This window comes from Giraffa tippelskirchi, chromosome 5 (assembly GCF_054371585.1).
Source record: "Giraffa tippelskirchi isolate mGirTip1 chromosome 5, T2T-mGirTip1v1.2.pri, whole genome shotgun sequence".
Taxonomy (NCBI): Eukaryota; Metazoa; Chordata; class Mammalia; order Artiodactyla; family Giraffidae; genus Giraffa; species Giraffa tippelskirchi.
In genome coordinates, this window is record NC_137279.1 from 97,640,508 (window position 1) to 97,665,773 (window position 25,266).

The 25,266-nt window shown below is 48.9% G+C and overlaps 1 protein-coding gene across 3 annotated transcripts; it reads right to left on the reverse strand.

The window, feature by feature from the left end:
• Window positions 1–240: 240 nt before the first annotated feature.
• CGN (cingulin) lies at window positions 241–25,266 on the reverse strand. Of its 3 annotated transcripts, none has more exons than XM_081487499.1 (21): window positions 25,193–25,266; window positions 17,701–18,575; window positions 16,862–16,962; window positions 16,646–16,715; window positions 16,453–16,542; window positions 14,651–14,778; window positions 13,881–14,013; window positions 13,101–13,313; window positions 12,649–12,797; window positions 12,268–12,400; window positions 9,308–9,508; window positions 8,771–8,977; window positions 7,743–8,000; window positions 6,573–6,743; window positions 5,415–5,576; window positions 3,784–3,873; window positions 3,227–3,310; window positions 2,996–3,114; window positions 2,569–2,677; window positions 2,027–2,190; window positions 241–1,735 (listed from the first exon to the last, which is right to left on the reverse strand). In XM_081487499.1, exons 2-21 carry the CDS (start codon window positions 18,559–18,561, stop codon window positions 1,594–1,596), a joined length of 3,585 nt encoding a protein of 1,194 aa, XP_081343625.1. In that variant the 5' UTR covers window positions 18,562–18,575; window positions 25,193–25,266; the 3' UTR covers window positions 241–1,593. The 3 variants fall into 3 exon arrangements, with proteins under 3 accessions (XP_081343625.1, XP_081343624.1, XP_081343626.1); XM_081487498.1 differs by having other exon boundaries at window positions 8,771–8,971; window positions 9,299–9,508; XM_081487500.1 differs by having other exon boundaries at window positions 2,027–2,163; window positions 9,299–9,508.

Below are 25,266 nucleotides of genomic sequence, written 5' to 3' on the forward strand. Positions count from 1 at the left end.
TATAGGAATAAAACTCAGTTCTAGCCTGTCTTCTTTAATTCTCAAAGAAGGCATTTACTGGTCTTGCTATTCTCAGGAAAGAATGTAGCTGCTATAAACTTCTAGTCTCCCTAGATCCCATCTAAAAGTGAGGTAGGAAAACTCCAGTTTCAGCCTCTAAGTTGCACAGTAAGATGGCTTCTTCATATAATTTAGACCTCCAAATAAGTCAGGAAAATGAATGAGAAGACAAGTCAAGGATTTCAGTATAGATATATAATTTTTATTTAATTTAAAATAAAAATTCAATGCTCGATTGGATTGAGAAAGAATATATGATTTGCAGAATAGAGCAATTTTTCTAAATCATGAAATTACAAGTCATTGATGAGAACAGGCTTCTCCCTCCTCTAGGCTCCTTACAGAGCCTGCTTAGGAAATAAGAGAGGTGAATCATCTTCCTCACCTCCTCCCCACCAGAACTTGGCTCTCCCCAAATCCCAAAAGAGGAACAAATCCTCCATTGCCTCTTCCCATTTCTACCAAGAGTCAGCCCCTAGCCCCTCTGTATCAGGTCCAGGCTCCTGAGATAATGAGGGTCCCTCAGTTCTCTACTGGGCTTGGGCATCTCTGATAAAAGAAACCACAAGTACGGCCACAGAGACGGAAACCTTTGCTTTTCAAACTTGTGTAGACAGTTGTCAGGGTTCCCAGGTCCAACCATCTTATAAACACATCATAGTCCAGAGGAAGAGGAGGAAGGATGGAAACCCTGAGCAGAAGCAAGCTCCACCACCTTATTACCAAAGCCCCTCTCACAGGGGCTCATAGGCAAAGAAGCTGGTAGATCTCTCGACCAGTCACTGGGGCAGCAGGGAAGGCAGAGGGCCCCAGCTGGGGAAAAGGTGATCTTTGGAGAGGTATGAATGTGCAGGTAATAAAAGGCAAGAAGAGCATCCATATCTCCTCACCCTGGCTAAGGCACTGAGAAGAAGGAATGTAGAAATGGTAAAAATGGGAAGGGAAGGAGAAAGGGTCCCTTGGATCCTAGCCTAGGGAAGACAAAAAATAAAGTAATGGAGACAGGTGGAGACTACCACATGGGCCCCATGACTGTGCAAAGAGCATGTGAGAAGTGGGCAGAGTCATGCCAGCATGTCCATTACCCATAATGCTCCCCTAACCCTGCTCCAGGATAGGAAGGAAATGAATTGCAGGAGTCAAGGGGGCAGAATCACATAGTGTATTTCCCTGAGCCTAGGGTTAAGGGATAAAGAAAGAAAGCTTTATATACATGGCAATTTCTATCCCTTCCTATCCCACTCAATCCCCCTGACCAGCCTGCTGCTATGAGGGAGCAGAGGAGGGGGTTATGGGCACTTAAGGAGGGGGCTCAGTTGGCCTAAAGAGGCTACTCCCCCCCAGAGGAAGGGGAAAGTCCCTCTACTGGTTTAGCACAGATGCATTTTTTTATCACCATCACTCAAACCCCTCCCCATCTTAGGTCTTTAATAACTAGATCCCTGCCAGAGATGAGGAATCTGAAGCTGGGCAGAGCAGAGCAGAACTGGCCAGGCCTCAAGGTGTGGTTTATGGGCCCTTGTGGACCACAAACTAACAAGAGCTGGTCTGCAGGTTGCTCTCTGTAAGCAGTGAGGCGATGGAGGAAGGATCGTAGACACTGTCAAATTCCTCATCTGAGCTCAGTCCTTCGTGCTGGAGGGTTGACTCAGCAGCTGAGCGGGAAGCTTTGCGCCTGAGTCAAAGAGAGGAATACCAGTCAGGGAAGATGACAGAAAGATTTAAACAGCCTCCCTTCTCATGCTAAGGAACCTCAGTTTTCCTAAAACCTAAAACTACCCATAAGATACCCCTAAGAAGTAGGGGAGATGGGGTACAGGATGGTTACTGAGGTACTAAAAGACAACCATCCTGGCTTTCATCCAGAAATGAGTGCCTGCCAAGTCCCTTCTTAGAGACCCTCCTCCCCACCCAGCTCAGGAGAGCTCATTCCCAACGGAGCAGGGGGCAGAAGAGCAGCCCATACCAGGAGTCCTTCTCCAGGGCTTTGATCCGGGCCTGGAGCTGTTCATTGACCTCATGCTGTTCCTCCAGCTCACGCTGGGCTTTCTTCCTCAGGCTGTCCAGTCGCTCAATTTCCTCTTCGGCTTCATCCACCTGCCGCTTCAAAGCCTTCACCCTCAGGCTTAGCTAGGCAGGATACCAAATCCCCCCATTAAAAAAGCAGCTGCTGCTACTATGGCCTGAGACCCTCCCCTGTAGCAATCTTGACAAGGTATATGTAGTTGCCCTAGAAAAATGTTGTGACCATAGGCAAGTTCCCTAACCTCACAGGTTTGTCTTGGGGGTTAAATGAGTTAATACATCACTTAAAAAGGTACCCAGTGTATCGTAAGTACTCAGTACATATGCTTACTATGCACTAATCTAGTCCTTTTGCTCTAGTTTCTCCATCCTTATAGAAAAAAAGTCTAAGATAGAACACATATGAGGTAGGCCCTCCCTTGGCCTTCAAGAAAATGCATAGTATATACTTGCCCTATGGTTGCCTGGCCCTGCCATTCTTACCTGGTCTTTCTGGTCATTCACATGCTGTCTTTCATCATCAATCTGGATGGACAGCTCTTTAACTCTCCGCTCCAGTTTTCGGTTGGTAGACTGCAGAACTGTCTTCTCCCTAAAAGGGCGAGGTAGGGGGATGTCTAGGCTGTTGTCATTTCTAAAGAAGCTGCTACTTGGCCCCATATTGCCTCCAAGGACTCCAAAGGCTCAGCCACAAGCCCCACCATTAGGCTGGGGAGGATCCAGAGCAGATCCAAAGAACTGGGTAGACAGAGGCCATTCACATTTCAGAATTTCCATAATTCTCTCTTCTCCCTATCAAGAGAAGAGGGCTCCCGAAAGATCAAGCCAGATTGCCATGACTGAGGCAGAAGACGGAGGGCCCCCAGAGGAGAAAAGCCCAGAGGTAGAGAGAAAGGATGGCTCATGTCACCTCTCTTCTGCCTGCAGCCGCTCCTGCAACTCCCGATTCTGGGACTCAAGCTGCGAGAGGCTGGCGCTGGGCTTCTGGAAGCCTTCTGAGCTAGCCAACCGGCTCTTCAAGTCCTTGTTCTGAGAGGGGACAGGAAGCCTCCTTGGTTTGCACTCTACTTCCAATTGCTTCCATGGTCATTCTACCACCTCCCAAGGTCTCTCCCTGAGACTGCCCACCCCACCCCCTCACCTGTCTCTCCAAGGAGATTTTGTCACACTCCAAGTCCTGCCGGGCTGACCTCTCCTGCATGAGCTCTGTCCTCAGCTGGTCCACCTAGCAGGGATAGGCCAGAGGAACTGGACTTGGGGAGGGCTGATGATGAACCAGCAAGCTGAAACCAAGCTGGGCAGAGTAAATGGAGGGTGCTCTCTGAATCCCCCAAATTCCCAGGCAACTGAGAAATCACAGCCTACTTGAATGGGAGGAGCCACAAGGATTGAAACAAGGCCTCCTCAGTCTCACCAGGAACCAGAATCCCTTCTGAATGGAAATGGTCCAGACTCAGGTCAGTAGCCCAGGCCACCAGGATTCCTTCCTCCATTCAAATTCCTAGCTTCTTTCCACTTGAGGAAACCTGCCAACCCCTCCCGAAAGCAGATGAGACTCTGCAGTAGAACTAGTCATGCACCAATTCTGCAGCCAGAGCTCTCCAGACATGAAAGATGGGAAGGTACGGCTGTTTTTGAAAGGGCTGAGAGGCCCTGTCGTCGGGCGTAAACATAGATGAGAGGTCAGGAAGGGGTTACCTGATCTCGGCCACGATTCATCCGGTCGGTCAGCAGCTCCACTGTGCTCTTCTCCTCATCTAACTCTGCCTCCAGCCGTGAGACTTTTTCCTGTGGCAGAGGGGCAACAATTTGGGTTAATTCTGCCCCAAATGCTGGACATCACAATGCCCCTCTGACCTGGACCCTCTCAGACTCCAGCCTCCAAAGATTCTTGTCTCTCCCCATCCCACAATCCGTTGGTCCCTCCCCCTGCCCAGAGCCACCATGGAACTAGCCATGGAGCTAGCGCCCTCTGCTGCCCGAGTGAGGCATCAAGAAGAAGGAGTGGGCCCACTTTGATCCTGACCCCTTGGCAAGAGGACAAACCCCAGAATCTGTTTCTCACTGGGGCAGCCCTATTTCCCTAATGGGAAAATAGAAACCCAAGCTTCTAAACTCAAGCCAGGCAGTACCATATACAGACTAAGAGCGTGGGCACCAGAGCCAGACTGCCTGGGTTTAAAAATCAGATCTTCGATTTCCTTCCCTGGTAGTTCAGCGGGTAAAGAATCCACCTGCAATGCAGGAGACCCCGGTTTGATCCCTCGGTTGGGAAGATTCCTTGGAGAAGGGAAAGGCTACCCACTCCAGTATTCTGGCCTGGAGAATTCCATGAACTGTATAGTCTATGGGGTTGCAAAGAGTCAGACATGAATGAGCGACTTTCACTTCATTTCACTTCACCACTTCCTAGCAAAGGGGCCATGGACAAGTGGCTTAGCCTCTCTGTGTCTGTTTTCCACATCTGTAAAATGGATAAAACAAAACTACCCATTCCAAAGGGCTATTCTCAGGACTGAGTGAGTGAATAAGTGTTAGCTGCTCACTTCATTTCACTTCACCACTTCCTAGCAAAGGGGCCATGGACAAGTGGCTTAGCCTCTCTGTGTCTGTTTTCCACATCTGTAAAATGGATAAAACAAAACTACCCATTCCAAAGGGCTATTCTCAGGACTGAGTGAGTGAATAAGTGTTAGCTGCTCAGTCATATCTGACTATGACCCCATGGACCGTAGCCCACTAGGTTCCTCTGTCCATGGGATTCTCCAGGCAAGACTACTGGAGTGGGTTGCCATTCATTTCTCCAGTGGATCTTCCAGGCCCAGGGATCAAGCCCGGGTCTCCTGCATTGTTCAGGATTAAACGATTCTTAAGTACTTGGCACACAGCACGATATATTAAGTGTTTGCTGCTGCTGCTATTATTACTGTTGTTGTTATTGCCCAATACAGCAAACTGAAGACCACTGTTGACTCAAAGGGGAGAAGCCACTGCTCAGCTCCAGCCAACTTTTACCATGCAGACAACTCGGGACTCAAAGCCCCTCGTTGTTACATTTATCAAAGGTAAACAAGAGGCCAGAAATCCAAAATTTTATGTGACATCTTTAAATTTCTCAACAGTGGCAATTAATTCAAAGCTGCTTAAAGCACTGCAGTCAAACAAAACCCATCAGCTGTAGGCTGCCAGTTTTCTATCCCGAATACAGAAAGAGGCTGGGAGTGTCCTGGCTTTTTTTCCCACAGAAGTCCGACCTGCACCAGGATCCAGACCTTCCCCCCCGTCTCTCCCCACCCCGCCTCCACACATCAACCCCTCAGTGTCCTCACCTCAAGGCTCTTGAGTTGCCGACTCTTGTCATCCTGAGAGCGTTTTTTGTTCTCTGCCTCTTGTTCCAGCCCCTGCAATCGCTGGACCAGTAGCTCTTTGTCCAGCCGGGCTGTGTCCCGATCAGCCTGGGATGCCTGCAGGGCCTGCCGCAGCCTCTGAGTCTGGTCAGAAGAGAAAAATGCAACTGCTCAGATAAAGTGAGGTGGAGGTGGGGTGGGAACAGTCCGCCCTGCGGGGGGAAATTCTTCAACACTTTAAATCACCTGCGTTTTCAGTCAACTGATCCTGAAACCAAGCCTCAGCATTTATGATTTAAGTAGACAGGATGCATCCTGGGTATTGAGATTTTTAAAAATCTCCTCAGGTCCCCCTAATGTGCAGCAGGGTTTGAAAATGCATCAGTAGAAGATGTGTTGTCTGTGCAGGAGTGATATAAGTGTGTCACTACAGTATACAGCGCTACCTAAGTGCATGCATGCTCAGTTGATTCAGTCATGTCCGATTCTTCATGACCCTATGGACTATAGCCTGCCAGGCTCCTCAGTCCATGCGATTCGCCAGGCAAGAACACTGGTAAGCGGATTCTTAACTGCTGAGCCACTGGGGAATGCATCCTCTGTCTGCATCTAGGGTGGACAACTCCCTCCACCCTCCCCCGCTTAATGATTAGACCTAAGCCCAGATCCTAGGATCCTCTGGCAGCAGTTTCAATTAAGAGGCAGGCTTCCCTGTGGCTCAGCTGGTAAAGAATCTGCCTACAATGTGGGAGACCTGGGTTCGATCCCTGGATTGGAAGATCCCCTGGAGAAGGGAACGGCTACCCACTCCAGTATGGACTGTGTAGTCCGTGGGGTCGCAAAGAGTTGGACACGACTGAGTGAATTTCACTTCACTTCCCTGGTGGCTCAGAAGGTAGAGAGTATGCCTGCAATGCAGGAGACCCTGGTTCGATCCCTGGGTCAGGAAGATCCCCTGGAGAAAGGAATGGCTACACACTCCAGTATTCTTGCCTGGAGAATCCCGTGGACATAGAACCCTGGTGGGCTATAGTCCATGGGGTCTCAAAGAGTCAGACACACTTAATTAAGAGGCAATGAATGACCTTCAATATAAGAACGCTGGGAGGACTCCCACTATCCTGCCATTTAGGCTCCTACCTCATCCTGAAGCCGGCTTAGCCCCCCAGAGGTCTTCTCAGCTTCACTGGCCCACTCCTTGGCCTGGCGCTGGGCATCTGCCACCTCTCGCCGAGCCTTTTCCTTGTAATCCTCCAGCTGGGCTTGGAGCTGCTGCAGGGCTTGCTTTGAGTCGTCCCCAACCTGTTCCAGCTGAGACAGAGAGAGAACAGCTTTTTCAACCCTACAACTCTTTAACAGATGCCTCTGTCCCTTCTCTGGGCCCAGACTCCCAAGGTTCTCCCAGAGCCTCCTTCCTGCCCAAGCAGCCCTCTTTTGCTCTCTCCTGGACCTAGGTCCCGAGTATGGCTGGGAGTAATATAGATCTCCTGGGTTCAAATCCTGCTCTACCACTTAGCTGTGCAACCACAGGCAAGTTACTTATCCTCTCTCAGTCTCAGTTCCCTATCTGTAAAATGGGATAATAATAGCACATCACAAGGTTATTGTGAGAATTATGTTAATTAATTATATATGTACTTACAGCAGTGCCTGATACAAAGTAAGCCTGAAATGACCATATTTTAGCACACCCATAATACCAATGATTATTATAAGGTATACCACTCAAAGAAAAAGTTGCCAACTGAACTATAACATACCATCAGTTATAAGACAAATCAATTCCAGAGATGATACAATGTACATTTTAGAACTGATGAAATAGGTGTTTGCTCCAGTTTTATAAATAAGAGACTAGGTGGATGACCTTACCCAAAAAAAAAGCAATTTATTTCCTTTTCTTCCTTTCTCCTTCCCTCCCCCGAATATAAAATTCTACCAATGAAAATTCCTGTTTTTAGGTCTTACAGATGTCTAAGGAGGGACCATAGGCCTTTTTTCCCCTTCCCCTAAATATAAAACTCTACCAATGAAGATTCCTATGTTTAGGTCTTATAGACTTCTCAATGGGACTCCAGGAGACAGATGGTCTTAGACCATAAAGGAATGGGATGGCGGGGGAGGGCAAGAACACTCAGGGGACACAGGAGGGATGCCACTCTGCCTCTTTGGCCTTGGTTTCCCCAACAATGAACTTGAGGAAAGCAAACATCACATGCTGTGACCCCATTCCCTCCCTGGTCCACTGCTCCAGCCAAGCTTCTGTATGAGCTGAGCCTCTTCCTGAGGCTGGGCTAGCCCGTGCCCCACCTCCTTGTTCAGCCGGTCCACAGTCCTGTCCAGCAAGCGCTTCTGCTCCTCCAGCTCGGCCTTGCTGCGCCGGAGCATCTCCCGCTGCTTCCCCTCCTCCTCCAGTGCCCGGTTCAGCGCCTGGTGCTCCTGCCCCAGGCGGGTCAGCCCCCGCTGGGCCTCCTCCAGCCGTGCCTCCAGTGCCCGTTTGGCTGCTGCCAGGCTCCCCTCCTCTTCCTGAGCTGCATTCAAGGCCTCCTCTAGCCGCTGTTTCTCTGCCTGGGAGAGGGGAAGGTGAGGGATGTTGGACCAAGAGATGCAAAGCTCAGGCTCAAGCCATTTGGAGGCGAGTAGATGGGAGGGAGGAGGAGGAGATATTTCTGAAAAAGGTGGACAATGAAAACAGGCTCAGAGGAACCAACCAAGATCAGAGACCATGCAGAGTGGGAGATGGACAAAAACACTAGCACAAAGGCTGAGACATTCACACCAAAGCACACTCCAGAAACAAACCCAAGGTTAACAGAGGGCTAGGGAGGCAAACAGAAACACATTACAGGCAAAATAAAAGCGATGGCTGAGTATTTCCATGTTTATGTTAGTCGCTCAGTCATGTCCTACTCTTTGTGACCCCATGGACTGTAGCCCGCCAGGCTCCTCTGTCCATGGGATTCTCCAGGCAAGAATACTGGAGTGGGTTGCTATTTCCTTCTCCAGGGGATCTTCCTGACCCAGGAATCAAACCCAGGTCTCCTGCATTACAGGCAGATTCTTTACCATCTGAGCCATGAGAGTGAAAGTGTTAGTCTCTCAGTCGTGTCTGACTCTTTCTGACCCATGGACTGTACCTCTAGCCATGGAATTTTCCAGGCAAGAATACTGGAATGGGTTGCCATTTCCTTCTCCAGGGGATCTTCCCGACCCAGGGATTGAACTCAGGTCTCCTACATTGCAGGCAGTTTCTTTACCATCTGAGGCACCAGTATTTAGCCAGGGATGAGAGGAAAGAAGACGGGGAGGAAGCCAAAGATATTAGCAAAAGCACTAACCTCTAGCCGCTGCACCTTGTCCCGAAGCCGAGCCTCCGCCACTTCCCCACCCTCCGCCAAGCCTCGTGCCTCCTTCAGTTGCTGCTCCAGACCCAGGATGCGCCGTCGGAATTCGTCGTTTTCTTCCTGGGTCTCCCGAAGTGTCGTCTCCACTGCTGTTCGACGCTGCCCCAGCACTGCCGCTTCTGTCTCTGCTGCCATCTGAGCCTGAGGCCAGTTTAGAGAAGTGGCTCAGACCCCGGGGCTCGAGGTCATCGACCACTCCCAGGAAAACCACCCCATAGAGAGCGACTTAAAGAGGGGTGGTACCGCCAGCCAGAGGCTTCCCTGAGAACCCCACCCTACTGAGAAGCAATGGGTGTCACAAGGTACAGCCCGCCTCCCCAGCCACATCCTGCCTACATTTAAGCACACACCTAGGACCATGGTATTTGGTCTATACATACCCATGATAGGTAATTTTCCACGCCCTCTGGCTCCTCAGCCCTCCAGACCCCTCAGCCTCCACCTCCTAAGCCCTATGCCCACTCCCCTTGCCTTGGAAGCCTCTTCACAGTCTTGTCTCAGCTGCTGGAGGGTCTTTTGTAGCTGGAGGTTCTGCTGTTCCAGCCCCCGGCTTCGTTCAGCCTCGACCCTCAGCTGCTTCTCCAACTCCCGCTCCCGGTGTCGCCCTGCCACCTCCTGGCTCTGCTGCTCTTCCTGCAGCTCCTTAAGTTCCTCCTGTGTCCGGTGCAGCTCCTAGGAGGGAAGGGAAATGGTGACAGGGCAGAGAGCGCCAGCTTGGGATACCAGAGAGTGGAGAAACTGAAACTCTCATACACTGCTGGTGAGAATGTGACATGGTATGGCCACTTTGGAAAATAATTTGGCAATGTCTCAAAGAGTTCTTGGGCTTCCCTTGTGGCTCAGCAGGTAAAGAATCTGCCTGTAATGCGGGAGACCTGGGTTCGATCCCTGGGTTGGGCAGATTCTTTGGAGAAGGGAATGGCTACCCACTCCAGTATTCTGGCCTGGAGAATTCCATGGACTGTATAGTCCATGGGGTCACAAAGAGTCAGACATGAATGAACGACTTCCAAAGAGTTAACCATAAAGTGACCATATGACCCAGCAATTCCACTCCTAGGTATATACCCAAGAGAACTATATAAACATATGATCACAAAAAACCTGTAAGTAAAGTTCATAGTGGCATTATTCATCATAGCTAAATATAGAAATGACCCAAATGTCCGTCAGCTGATGAACAGATAAGACTTCCCTGGTGGCACAGTGGATGAGAATCCACCTGCCAATGCAGGGGACACAGGTTCAATTCCTGGTCCAGGAAGATTCCACATGCCACAAGTGCTAAGCTCGTGTGCTGCAACTACTGAAGCCCACTTGCCTAGAGCTTATGTTCCACAATAAGAGAAGCCACCACAATGAGAAGCCTACGCACCACAACAAAGAGTAGCCCCCATTTGCCACAACTAGAGAAAGACCAAGGAAAGCAATGAAGATCAAGCACAGCCATAAATAAATTTAAAAATGTTTAAAAATTGATGAAGAGAAACAAATGTGGTATATCCATACAGTGGAATATTATTCAGCCATAGAAGTAATGAAATACTGTTACTTGGTACAACACAGATAAACCTTAAGAAACATACTAGATGAAAGAAGCCAGACACAAAAGGCTAGACATTATAGGAGTCCAATTATATGAAATGTCCAGAACAGGCAAATCCATAGAGAGAGAAAGTAGATTAGTGGCTCCTGGGAATGAGGAGAGTGACTGCTAATGGATACAGGGTTCTTTTTTGGGGTAATTAGAATATCCTATAATTAGATAGTGGTGATGGTTGTAAAACTCTGTGAGTGTACAAAACCCCACTAAACTGTATTCTTTAAAAGGGTGACTTTTATGGTACATGAACTAAATCTCTACTTTAAAAAAACTATGTGGAATAAGAACAGATGAGTGTATGAATAAAATAAAAATAGCTATTTTTTTTCAATGCTGAAAACCAAAGTATGTGACACAATAAATATTAGTGTGATTTGCTGATCTGATTTCTTTTTTAAAATATTAAAATATGATTTCTAATTATCTAGTAGCTACTTCTGAAATTCAGAAAGTATCATAATTAGGCTGAAAGGTTATATGTATATAGTGAGTCTTCTATATAAGACACTAACATACTAACTACAAAGAACAAGGAAACTACCACAGTGTATGGTTTACAGTGGACTGGGTTAGTCTATTTTCCTAACGTATATGTTATAGCCTGATTAAATATTTAATAAAATATACTTAATATATGAGATAAATGAAACAGTAGTTATTACTTTTTAGCTTTTTAGCTTTACCCAGCATAATAAATCAATTGAGATTGTGAGAGGAATGTCCAAGTTCACTATGACAGCTAATATAATGAACAGACTTCAGACTATCTTTATTTGTTAACTTAATAACAATACAGTAAAAACTAGGAGTACTTTGATTTCACAACCACCAAAGTATATTTGGTTAACATTTATTATCTTTTTCTCCACCAAAAATTTTGTGTAAGCTCAAGCTTTTATTTATCTGGGAAATCATCATTCAGAGCTATATTTCTTTAAAAATATAATGCTTACTGATTACAATTAGGTAGTCTTGCAGTAAATGCATGATAGACAAGCATTGATTAATTAATACTTGTTAACTGAGCACCTACTACATATCAAGCATAGACAAAGAAATGTAGACCCAGAAGGATTCTCAAGAGGCCATAAAGGCCAGTTCTCTATAATTATAATTAATGAAAATATTTTCTAACTTTCAAATCATTTGAAATAATGCATTGCTTTTTTTTTTTTGGCATTGCTTTCTTGTCCTTCATAAACTAATACCAGGAATATGAAGAAATTATTTCTATGTTCATTTCAATTTTATGAGATTGTTTATAAAATATCCACGCATGATAAAAACATTTAGTTCCCTGGATCTAGATTCTGCAGTAGCCTTCAAATTACAATTTGGCTTCCCATGTAGGTCAGCTGGCCACACACTCCAAGTGTTCCAATCCATGTGACAACACTGCTCACTCTAAGTTAATAAACCAGTGTTCTAACTGTAAATGTTGGTTTCATAAGTGTAGCTAATGAGTCCCCTCTAAAAGATGAAGTAACCCTTGCTATGCTGACCAAATGAGGTTTCCAAGCTTGCAAAAATGATCCTGAAGTTTCACAAATTCACCTCAATGTCGCTACCCATGAGGTCTCTTGGGAGGCAGCCAGCAGTCTCTGGCTATAACCCAAGCTGGCCACGGAGAGTTCTTTCCATTAGAAATGTCTACAATGAATGAGGAGCCCAGTCCTGCCGGAGTGTGTGCTGCGAAGAGATAAGGCTGAGCAGGCAGGAAGAAGTCTGAAAACAAAGCATGTGGGAGACAGTATGAAGGCCCTCGTGGATGGGTGAGGCATGTGCCCATCACCCTGACCTGCCCTTCTGCCCCCCAGCCTCCAAGTACCTTCTTGAGCTCATCCACCTGGCGAGTATCTCCAGCACCAGTTCGGGCCTGCCCTAGTTCCCTCTGCAAGGCCTCTATCTTCTCCCCAAGTTCCTCTTCCATCTCCTCCTTCTCCATACGCAGCTGCAGGAGTCTGAGCCCAGCAAGGTGAGATAAAAGGGAAAGGGAACAGAGTGAGGCCACCTGCTGGGGAGAGGCTAGCACAACGATGAAAACCACCTCCCTGGAGGTTAATACACTGAGGACCCACCATCAAGAGGGAGGAACGTAGATACAGAGAAGGGCAGTTTGAGAAACGGGAGAGGAAAGAGCACAGTGCTGACTGAGAAGAGCAGGGATAGAAGAATACTGGACAAGCTTCCTGGCGGGGACTGTCCTTACTGCTGCTTGGTGGCTCTAAGCTCCTCCTTGTTCTTCTGAAACATGTTCTGCCAATGCCCTGTCTCCTCTGAGGTCTCCTCCAGCTCCTTCTGCAGCCCCCGCACCAGGGCTGACATCTTCTGCTTCTCGGCTTCTAACGCTGCGTGGTCCTAGGGAAGAGGAGAGTCAGGGGCCAGGAAGCTCAGAGGCAAGAGGTAACTCCAGAGCAGAGTGTGAGAGTGCAGATGGTATGGCTCAGGTCCAGAGGCACACCCTCATGGGACTTCTGGCCCGCACTCCTTCTCTCCACCCTTACAGGTTTCCTGACGAAGGTTTTCATTACATCTCACATGTGTCTTTTAGCAGGAGTTCTGGTGATGACTAGGAAAAAAAAAATCCCCAGATACCAAGACCTCAAGGCAGCCCCCTTCCCAGGGATGCCCTCTTTTTCCAGTCCTGCTCTTGTCACATGCCTGGGTCGCATCCTGCATGCTCCGGCGAAGCTGCTCAGTGTCCCGCTGATACTGCTGCCTCACGTGCTCCACCTCCTGGTCCCGGGAGGCCACCTCCTCCTTTAGGGCGCCCTTCAGGGCTGTCAGCTCCCGCTCCCGCAGCCTCAGCTGCTCCTCCACCCGCTGTTTTCCCTCCAAGACCTCCTCCAGAAGCTCCCGGGTCTCTACCAGGTCCTGGGAAAAGTGAAGGTGGAAGTACAGAGGTCACCGTATTAGAATCCACCTGTCTGTTCATTCATTCATTCATTCATTAATCCAGTCAGTCAAAAAATATGTATTGAGCACCTCCGATCTGCTAGGTACGTGAACAGATGTTCTCTGCCCTCTATAATGCCTAGTTAGGCTAAAGAAAAGCCACCATTCTGGTCTCTGGTATCACCCCACCACTGAACCTGTCTGAAAGCACCCTGAAGAGACAGACAGCTACCTCCTCCCCATACTTTGGGGGAACTATAGATGAGCAGACTTGAGGTTGCTCTTGCTTAAAGGGAGCAGAGATGAGGGTACCCCACCCTACTCCCTGGGCTTTCCCTGGTGTCAGACGATAAAAGAATCTGTAAAGCAGGAGACCTGGGTTTGATCCCTGTGTTAGGAAGATTCCTCTGGAGAAGGGAATGGCAACCCACTCCAGTATTCTTGACTGGAGAATCCCACGGACAGAAGAGCCTGGCAGGCTACAGTCCATGGGGCTGCAGAGTTGGACATGACTGAAGCAATTAATACACACACCCTCCTCCCTACCTTCATTAGCACCTCCTTAGCAGCTTCAGGACCCTGGGCCTGTTTCAGCTTGTCCTGCAGCTCCATCACCTGGGTCTCCAGCCCATGTCGTACCCTTTCACCTTGGTCCAGAAGAAGCTTCATGTTCTGGAGCCTAATAATCAATCACAGACAACATTATTGAGCACTAAGTGTCAGTCCATTTTCTAAACACTTTACTTATAGTAATTCCTTTAAACTTCCTTCAAGCATTTGTTCAAATCTTAACAATGCCTCCCCTGTTTGATTTAATACTGTAACCTGCTCCCCTATAACCCAGCCCTCCTAAGGTTCTTTAACCTACTCTACTTACCACCTTCTCACGTTACACATTTACTTATATAATATGCTTATTGTTTACTGTCTGTTCGTCCTCACTAGAAACTCTGCTTCATCTTTATGATTCACTGATGAACCATAGGAATCTAGATCAGTACCTACTATATAATACTCATCGCAAAACTTCTGCTACATGAATGATTGAATCCTCACAACAATCCGGTGAGGCAGGTACTATTATTAACCCCATTTTACAGATTAAGGACTTGATGCACAGAGGCAAACCCAGGCAGCCTAACTCATGCACTATTAGAATATCTGATAGAAAAGGTAAAAAGAAAGGTCCCATCTTTAACCATCTCTGTCTGCCCCTTTCAGCTTCTGGAGATTTCCGTCTCCCCCAGCCCTGGGGGAGTCTCTGAGTCTGGCTGAGGTCCCCACATAGGCCTGCATGCACCAGCAGCTGCACTCACTCCTTGGTGCTCTGCTGGGCCTCCCCCTTCCTCCTCTCCAGCAGCTCCTGCAATCGGCTGCACTCTTCTGCCTTCTCCTCCAGCTGCCGTTCCAGTCCCACCTGGGATGGCTCTAGCTTCTGCCGTTTCTGGAAAAGGAAAGGAGAATAAAACAGGTGAAAGGTAGGTCAAGCTTCTCAGAAGGACCAGGAATAATGGAAATGTCTAACACCTATTGATATTCACTATGTGACAGGCGCTGAACTAGGAACCTTATGTATATTATCTGCATTTAATCCTCATATGAAACCTTGGTACTTGTAATGGTTTAAAATATGTCCACAGATTCTTTGCCATTCCTTTCAAAAGGTGAAACCTCTCCCCTTGAGCAGAGGCTGGACTTAGTATGGACTCCCCTTGAGTACAGGCTATCTCTTCTAACAAACAGAGAAAGGAGGAAGTGATGTGTCACTTCTAAGACTAGGTCATAAAAAGGCACTGCAGCTTCCTTCTTACCTTCTCTCTTGAATCACTCACTCTGAGGGAAGGTAGTTACCATACTGTGAAGACACTCAAGCAGCCCTATGAAGAGGTCCACGGAGCAAGGAACTGAGGCCTCCAGCTAACCACCATTGAGTAAGCCATGCTAGAAGTAAATCCTCCAACTCTGGTCAAGTATCCTAATGACTAGACTCCCAGCCAATATCTTGACTGGAAGCTCACTACAGGCCCTGAGCCACAACTACCCAGTTAAGTGGCTCCCAGATCTCAGACACTCTGATACTGGGTGATGTTTGTTTTGAGGTAATTTGTTACACAGTAATAACTGTGTGTGTGTGCTCAGTTGTGTCCAACTCTTTGTGACCCATGGACTGTAGACTACCAGGCTCCTCTGTCTATGGAATTTTCCAGATAAGAATACTGGGGTGGGTTGCCATTTTCTACTCCAAGGGATTTTCCCAACCCAGGGATCGAACCTGCATCTCCTGCATCGCCTGTGTTGGCAGGCAGATTCTTTACCACTGTGCCAAGGTAGAAGCAGTATTAAAAAAAAAAAAAAAACAAAAACAGGAGTACAAAGCCTTGAGCATAAGACTGACCTGAATTTTAAAATTCCTCTACAACTTACCACCTTGGGCAATTCACTTCATCTTTCTGATCTTCAACTTTCTTATCATACAAGGGTCCAGGATATCTAATTTACAAGGTCACTATAATCATTACATATTACTTGGGATAGTACCTACTACAATAATTCAACTCAATAAATGACAGCTACTATTACTACCATCATTATGATAATGATGAAAAGAACTGAGGTAAATAATTTGCTCAAGATTTATATAGTCAGTAACTGGTAGAGCTGGGCTTCCCTGGTGGCTCAGATAGTAAAGAATCTGCCTGCAATGCGAGAGACCTGGGTTCAATCCCTGGGTTGGGAAGATCCCCTGGAGGAGGGCATGGAAACCCACTCCAGTATTCTCGTCTGGAGAATCCCATGGACAGAGGAGCCTGGTAGTCTACAGTCCATGGGTCACAAAGAGTTGGACACAACTGAGCGACTAAACACAGCACAAGGGGCAGAGCTAGGACAGGACCTTCCAGAGGAACAGAATGAAAAGCAGCTGGACTCCTGATGAATGTGTTCTTCCTCTCTAAGCTCCAGAGAACTCCCAAAGTCCTTCCTGGAACTAGCACATACTCTTGTCTCATCTCACAGGACACACAAGCGCTCTTTCCACCGCTTGGAAGGGCCCATCCAGGACAAGTTTCTTCTCCCATGTGGTCCTTCATCCCTCCTGCACCTCTGATCCTCTCCTCACCTTCACCTCTTCATCCAGCCTTTTCTGCAGCTCCTCCACTTTTTGGGTGAGTTCAGCCTGCCCTGCCTTAGCAGAACCAGGAGAAGCCATCTGCCAGAGACACAGTGGGGAAAGAAGTGAGTCCACATCCAGATCCTGAGATGCACGAGGCCCTAACCCTGCCCCCTCCCTCCACCATGAGAAGGCCACTCACCACCAGAGGCTGCATCTGCTCCAGCACCAAACTGACCTTCCTCCTGACAGAGGTTTCACTTTCTGAGCTTCTGGAGGATGAAAGGACAGATGCAAAGGTAAGGGGAGGCAAGGGGTAGAAGAGATGAGGGAAAGGAGGGTTAAGAGCAGGGAAGATGGGGAACAAAGCTGGAAGGACAAGAAAGTGACTCTGCTGTTGGGAGGGGTCCCCACTCACCCCTCTCTCAGGATGCCATAGATGGTGGCCTTCACGTGATCCACACTGCCTGGTGGGGCAGCCTCCTGCTGGTCTCGGAGAAGGTCTGGAGTTGATTTGAACTACAAAAGAAGTAAACCCAAAGAAATTGGGAGGTTGAGAAGATTAAGCCAGAAGCGTGTATGGGGTTCAGGTAAAAGAGAAGTGGCAGTTGGGAGATGAGGCCCTTCAAGCATGAAGAACGAGCCTGAAAAGGGGGTACAGAGGCAACACTTCTGAGGCCAGAGCAACAGGCCAGGATGGATCCACCTCTCACTATTGCTGCAAACCAGATTTTGCTCGACAGGCAGCACTCAACCAGTTGTGAGCTGTGTCTCAGGCTATTTGTCACTAATGGCAGTTAATGTACTAGAATGTGTAAATGATTTACTTTTAGAATGGATTTAACTTTGTCTCAGAGTAACGTCACTCCCCTACTCACTCACATTCCTGAGTGGGAGACAAAGGTGGGAGTTTTGGCCAGATCAACAGAGAGCCACTCATATCCTCCAAGCCTGCCTCATGTCTGTGGCAGCCCTAGCAAATGCTAGTGACTGAGGCACACGCAGTGGTCAGGCAAGGATGAGTTGACTCTCCAGGCTTGTGAATGGTGATTTCACAGTTACTTCCACTTCCTTTAGAATTCTGCCCATGGAAGTATCTTGCACACGTGAATATCATCTGTTAAGCAGATGGATAAAGTGGAAGACAAAATGTAGACTCTGCTATAGATCATCTGAATCCACTTGGGGGCCCAAGGCTGGTGGGTCGGGACTGAGAAGGGGCCAGGGGTTGGAAGGCACAGAAGGGTGGGGTCTGACCTGTAGCACTGCAGGGTCCTGTACCCTCCCCCGTGGCTCCTCAAAACTCTGAAGGACCCAGTCCTGGGTCTGACGGGCACGGCTAAAGCCACCTAGAGAGCTCTGGGCTGATGGTTTCGAGCTGCCCGTACGCTGGTCATGCTTTGTGCCAGGGATCCAGTGATCGGGGGACCGGCGCTCCCGTTCCTGGAGGGTGTCCCGTGGCAGCCGGTTATCCAGGCTCTGGCTCCGCTTGCGCTGTTCAGGGGGCAGCATCCGCATGCGGCGGCCAGTCCGGCCCCGGGTCTGGCTCCCATGGTGACTGTCAAACTTGTTGATGAGTGAGTCCACAGAAGACAGGGGAGCAGTGTCAATGGTGTTGCCCGGGGAAGTCCCCTGGGGGGCCAGCTCCAGCAGGCTGGTGCTCCTATTATCCGGATCCATCAGGGCAGGGCCTGCCAGGGAGGCCTGGGACTGGGAGCGGAGTAGCCTTCCATTCCAGTGGGCCCCGGGCTCCTCATCTGAGGTGCTGCCCTGCGAGGGGGCAGGCAACTCCCTGGCCTGAGAGTAGGGGCTCTCGGCAAGTTCCGAGTCAGAGCTCAGAGCTCCTGGCGCCCCTCGGTTGTTGGGCCCCTTGATCTGAACCCCAAAGGAGTCACTGCCTTTCTCTCCACTGTTAAGCACTACAAAGGGCTGCCCGGCGATGCCCTGCACGCGCACAGCAACCCCGTAAGTATTGGCTCTTGCATCCTTAGCTGGCCGTCGCCCACCACGACGTAGGGTGCCTATCTCTGCCTCACCCACTGGCTCTGTGATGAAGCGAATCTGGACTCCATGGTCAACAGGGCCCCGGGGCTCGGCCATGGTGGATGCCTGCTCCATGGATAGGAGGGGTCCTAGAAGATGAAGCAAAGAGCTTAAGCTGAGAGATTAGAAATAGAAACCCAGAAACTTCCACTTGCCCAGCTTCTACGAGGCTGACTACCTGCCAATCCCCTCTACACACAGTAGTGTTTCTCACACTTCATCCGAGCAGCATCATCTGAAGGACCTGTTAAAACACAGACTCCAGCCCCCCACCCCTCCCCCACCCCCGCGCAGAGTGGCAGACTCAGGAGGTACCCAGGTGATGCTGATGCCGCATCCAGATTCCACACTTTGAGACCCACTGACCCAGAAGAACTCCTTTCCTCTAATACAGTCCTGAGAAGCTTGGCTTTGCCAAGAGTTTAAAGATTTTTCTTCATCTTCACACATACACATATAGCACTACCGTATGCTTCCCCCAAGCTCAAGGAAGGCACAAGCCCCGCATGCAGATGCCTCCAGCCCAGTGGAGAACAGGGGCCTCCATTCCCAGAGCTCATCTCAAACACAGCAGACCCCAGGGTATGTCATCCCATTTCTGGGAGGATACTCAAAGAAACCAGTAGCAGTGATGGCATCAGGAGTGGGGGAACTGAGGACAGGGGACAGGGCTGGGAGAATGACTGGCTCTCTCCTAGATATCTTTTTGTCCCGCTGGGGTTTTTTGTTTGTTTATATTATTTATTCATTTATTGGGCTGCGCCGGGTCTAGCTGCGGCACGCAGGATCTTAGCTGTGGCATATGAAATCTAGTTCCCTGACCAGGAATCGAACCCAGGCCCCCTACATTGGGAGCACAGTCTTAGCCATTGGACTACCAGGGAAGTCCCTTTTGGTCCCTTTTGAATCTGCTACCGTGTACTGCCTACTCAAGAAAAAAGTAAAAGTGTTAGTCACCCAGTCAAGTCCAACTCTTTGCAACCCCATGGACTGTAGCCTGCCAGGCTGCTCTGTCCATGGGATTCTCCAGGCAAGAACACTGGAGTGGGTTGTCATTTCCTTCTCCAGGGGATCTTCCTGACCCAGGGATGGAACCCAGGTCTCCCACGCTGCAGGAGGATTCTTTACCATCTGAGCCACCAGGGAAGCCCACTCAAGAAAAGATTTAAATAACATTTAAGAGTACTAGTCCAGGGAGTTCCTGGAGGTCCAGTAGTTAGAAGTTGGTGCTTTCACTGCCGGGGCCAGGGTTTAGTCCCTGGTTGGGGAACTGAGATCCCGCAGGCCACGTGGGATGAGTCCAAGAGGCCCCAGGGCAGGCAGACTTGTCCACCTAAGGGCCAGAGCCAAGACCACCCGCAGGTCGCCTCCCTGGGCCATACTGCCTAAACCCAGAGTCAGCAGATGGAATGTAGTCCAGGTATGCGCTGGCTCCAGGAACTTGGGGAGGAGAGTTTCTCCTCTAAGCAAATAAAAATCCAGCTTCCCCTGCCCCTTCTGCTAACCTCCACCAAGGCCTAGCACCAAACTGGAGGAGGAGCCTCTGAAGTGTCAGAGATACAAACATACCCAACTCAACCCCTCAGAAGAGCTCTGGGCCAAGGAAACTTGGCAAGGCCCCTTTCAGACAGGGACTGTAGAAGGGCTAAGAAGCCCAGGAACCAGAGGGAGTAGGGAAAGGAGGGGCAGAGCTCTAGGTGAGACAGGGCTTGGAGGAAGAGCATTCCTAACATTCCCAATCCCTCCCCTCCAGAGGAAGATACAGCTGGGAGGAACCCCTTATCAGCAAGGGTTCTTCACCTTTTTGGTATTTGAGAAAATACCAAAGGAATGCACCCTTCCCCCAGGTGACAGCTTACCCAAACTTTTAGCACAGAATCTCAAAAGGTCCTCAAAGCCCACCCATGAGCCCAAGGACCCGTCCTTCCACTATGCAGACAATGGGGAGGACCAACCAACCTCTGACTCAGATATCCCAGAAAGCAAGATACTTAGTTGGCAGGACACTATGCTGGAATTCAAGTAAGAAATAGGACCAGAGGGATTTCCTGGTGACTCAGTGATAAACAAGGACCAACCAACCTCTGACTCAGATATCCCAGAAAGCAAGATACTTAGTTGGTAGGACACTATGCTGGAATTCAAGTAAGAAATAGGACCAGAGGGATTCCCTGGTGACTCAGTGATAAACAATCCACCTGCCAAGGCAGGAGACACAGATTCAGGGATCTGGGAAGATCTCACATGCTGTGGAGCAACTAAGCCCTGGAGCAACTAAGCCCATGTGCTACAACTACTTAGCCTGTGCTCTACAGCGTGGGAGCCACAATTACTAAAGCCCAGGCATCCTGGAGCCCATCCTCCACAGCAAAGGAAGTCACCGCAATGAGAAGCCCATGCACCACAACTAAAGAAAAGCTCAAGAAGCAATGAAGACACAGCATGGCCAAAAAATAAATAAAAAATTCTTTTTTAAAAAGAAAAGAAATGGGATCAGAAAAGAAGCCACAAGGCAAAGGTATAAGTTCTCCAAGCCACTCATCCGTTAGAAAAGGCTCTGGACTAGACTCCGGATCTGACCTGGAATCCTTGTTTTTATTCTTCACTTAATGTATATTACCTTGGACAAATCACAACTTTTCTAAGCCTGTTTCCTCATCTGTAAGTTGGACATAATGATACTACCTCACAAGGTAACTGCCCATGAGAATTAGACAATAACAATTATATGGGTATACGCAACTATAAAAATTTATTAAGTTATACACTTAAGATTTTTGCCCTCTATTTACTTAGACTCTACTTCAATAAAAAGAGGGAAAATGACAAGATAGTAAACACGAACACACGTAGCAGCAAAAGCCTGTCACAAAGTTGTCAACAAATGTTTTCCTGCACATATGCTGCTCCTTCCAAGGGGACCTTCCTGGCTTCACTTGGTTTACAGAAGGATGTCACTTCCTCAGAGAAGCTTTTCCTGACCCTTCCCTCCCACAAACTAGATCAGATGCACATTATATGCTCCACAGATGGCCTCATGAGTTTGCCTCAGTTTATTTATTTTTTTAATTTATTTTTAATTGGAGAATAATTGCTTTACAATGTTGTGTTGCTTTCTGCCATACAACAACATGAATCAGCCATGAGTATATATGTATGTCCCCTCCCTCTTGAACCTACCTCCCACCCCCTACCCCATCCCACTCCCCTAGGTTGTCATAGAGGACCAGGTTGAGCTCCTTGTGTTATACAGCAACTTCCCATCAGTGATCTGTTTTACATATGGTAATACATATGTTTCAATGCAACTCTCTCAATTCATGCCACTCTCTTCTTCCCCAGCTATGCCCCCAAGTCTGTTCTCTACATCCACATGTCTGTTCCTGCCCTGCAAATAGGTCCATCAGAACCATTTTTCTAGATTCTGTATGTGTGCATTAATATACAATATCTATTTTTCTCTTTCTGACTTACTTCACTCTGTATAACTGGCTCTAGGTTTATTCACCTCACTAGAACTGACTCAAATGCATTCCTTTTAATGGCTGAGTAATATTCCACTGTATACATGTACCACAATTATATATTTATCAGAGTGACAATTTGTTTACTGTTTCCTCCACTCGATTATAAGCTCCTGGAGGGGAAAAAAACATTGCTCTCAGCTGACTCCTATGTCCCCAGGGCCTAGCAGATAGTAGACATCAACATATATCTATTAAAAGTTGTATCCTGAACCAAGGAGAACTCACACAGCAGTGGGAAGATTTCCCAAGGATACCACACAGCCATTTCTTGTTTGTCCTAGTAACAGAACCTCTTCCTGGCCCAGACTCCCTGCCCTCTTCAGTCATAATTTTGGAACCAAATGTGCCTAGACTGCCAGCTCTCAGAAGTCATGATGTGGCTCTACCATGATAGTATATCAACTGATCTTCCAGATTCAGGCCAAGGAGTTCTCAGCCTAGTCCCAGAGAGTCCATAGCCCCATGCCCACCCAAGAGTATCAAGTTGCTCAGAGGCAGAACCAAGCCTACCCCTAGGTCCCAGGGACTCCCAAACCTCAATCTTTTTCAGCCCCAGAACATGTGAATCCAGGGCCAGGAGGGCTGAAGGGATCTTTGAGGTGGGTCAGAAAGCAGAGCTCTAAATGATTCAACATGGAAAACCCGAAACCTATCCGCCTTCAGTTACAGAGGACAGCGGGGCGGGGTCCAGGGAGCAGGGCAGCTCTAAGGTCTTGCGTAAGCGCCAGAGGCAGGTAAACAGTGATCAGGTAAACAGTGATCGAGTGCCAGGCAACAGGGAGCCCAGAGCCTCTGCTCTCACCAGATGCCTGACCCTGCTTTTCCCACCGCTGGCATGTGCCCAGCGCGCTCTTCACCAACTGGACTCGGGAAGAAGACTAGACACAAGTTAATTCAGCTTCATCTGTCTGCCTGTCATTCCTGCCTGCGAGGAGGGGGAGGACACAGCACCTGTATCAGGCAGCCACTTCTCCCTGAGTTACTCATTAGCCTGCCCTGCCCCAATTCCATCATCTCTGGGCCAGCCATAAGCGTCTGGCTTCCAACTAGGAGTGACAGGGTCTCTGGACTCCTGGCAGAAGTGGGGGTGGGGTGGTTTCGGGTGTGCCCAGGAAGAACTAGTATACAGAGGGCCTGGCAATACACCAGATGCTATATAATTGGCAGATGCAGAAAATGGGTAAACTAGAGGTACACAGATTAGACTCCCCTTGGAGGTTAACAAGGAAAACAAAATAGAAAAGGACCACTGAGTGACCTTGATCTTTTGGCTCCTATTTTCTCATATAGGTAATGAGATAAGGTTGACTGAGGATCCAAAAAGAACCCTACAAGTGTACTCCTGGCTCAGTCCACTGAAAAAGCCAAACCTGAGCTCCAGGCTAGAGCTGCTGGGCCAGTGTAGGGGGAAAACACAATGAAGAACTGGGCCCCTGCAAACTGGCTGGACAGGTTTGAGAGGCAAGAGGAAGGGGAGGGCCAGGGAGACTCCACTGGCAGTTTGTGAAGCAGATCAGAGAAATTCCACACCACAGAGGAGGCAGAGGGGCAAAACCAGGGGCAGGGACTCTGTCCAGCTTAGATGCCAAGGCAGAAGGTGGGAAGGGAACAGGCAGAAGGAACAGAGACACGAACAGATACACAATAAGCCTAGTGAGTGAGAGACAGCCCAGTGTGTGACAGGAAGACTGTCTCCCTCTACCTCTCCCTCTTGAGAGTTCCCAAGGTTGCATTCCAGATCCCACATAACCTGGGCCACCTCCCGGGCCCTTAGTTCTCCCCTTGCCTGGCCTGAAGAAAAGCAGCGGCCCCACTCCTCTCCTCATTTCCCACAGAGGTGGTGGCAAGCAGGTCAGCCTGGGGAAAGCAGAAAGGGTTCTAGGAAGCCAGAATCCTCTTAGGGTCAGGCAAATCTCTGGATTAGCAGTCCCCTAGAGCCAGCCCCCCATTCCCAAATACCGAGGATGAAAAAAGAGGTATGGAGGCATGTGTAGGCAGCCTGTCGACTACATAGCGGTTGCTAATTATTTCCCAATTACAACAACTCTCCTCAGGCAGGGCATCAAAGGGGCCAAGTTACGGCTGGCTCTGGTTCCCTCACATGCCTAAGGCAAGGAAATCTGCCTCAGTTTAGTCTAGGCCCTCATGTGCACCTCTCATCCAGCCTGAAGACTTAGAGGTGCTGATTCTCCTAGTCCTGGAGTCTCCTGCTTATTTCCTGCACCAGTGCCTTCTGCCAGTCTGACAGCCACCATGGTCCAGCTGTCAGGGATGCCCGGTGGGGTCTCAGGGAATAATGAAGAATTTCCAAGAGGTATCAAGAAAATTGGTTAGGCTCCCAAACCTCACCCAACAGCTCCATCTAGAACCCCGGAAGTATGTGTGCTTGGAGGGAGAGTTTGACATTAGCTCCCAGAAAGAGGCCTCATTAGAAAGAAGTATTCCAACATATTTTGTAGGCCTAGGGATCAGTGCTTCCTCAAATCCCTCTCTCCTAGAGCACTCTCTCAAGAGGAAGAAGGAAAAACCCTCTCTGGCAAGAAAGCAAAAGGAGGACAAATGTCGAAAGCCTTAGTTTCACACCTAGCAAAGAGATGGGGGTATCCTCTCCTTCTACCTCTCAATGTCTATTAATTGCACCTGTCTCGTCCCATAGGTGAAAGGTTAAAGACTCCACACCTCAGAGCCATCTCAAAGCCAGAAGAGAGGTATCAGAGCCGGCTCAGACTGGCAGTCGGGGAAAGAACCTTAGAGAAACAGCACCTTTCCACGCCCTCTCCCTTCCGTCTCTGAACCACAGACAGCAAGTCCCCTTTGCCCTACCGAGACTGACTCCTTCCCCCTACCATTCCGGTCTCCAAGAGAAATTCTGCCCCAGGGACTGGCGTCTGACCTCCAGAGGTATCTTGGCCCTGAAACGCTTTCATGCCCTGGGAATAGCCTTAGCCTCAGGTGCCCCTCACCTGGCACCTTCCCAAGCACCTGCGTCTGGCATCTTAGAGCAGAAGCCAGCTCTTTATCAGTAGTACTCCCACCCTACCTTGACCTCCCCTCCTCCTCTCGCCAACACAGCACCTGGGCCCTGGGTATCTCTGATCGCCTTGACTCCCGCCCCTCAAGGGTACACCTGAGGGCTCGCCTGCCTCTCAGGTGCCCTGGCTCCCGCCCGGTTCACTCACCCTAGCCGGGCTCGGCGCTCCCGGGCTCGGGCTCGGGAAGAGCTGCACGCTCGGCTCCCGGGCCCTCCCCCTCT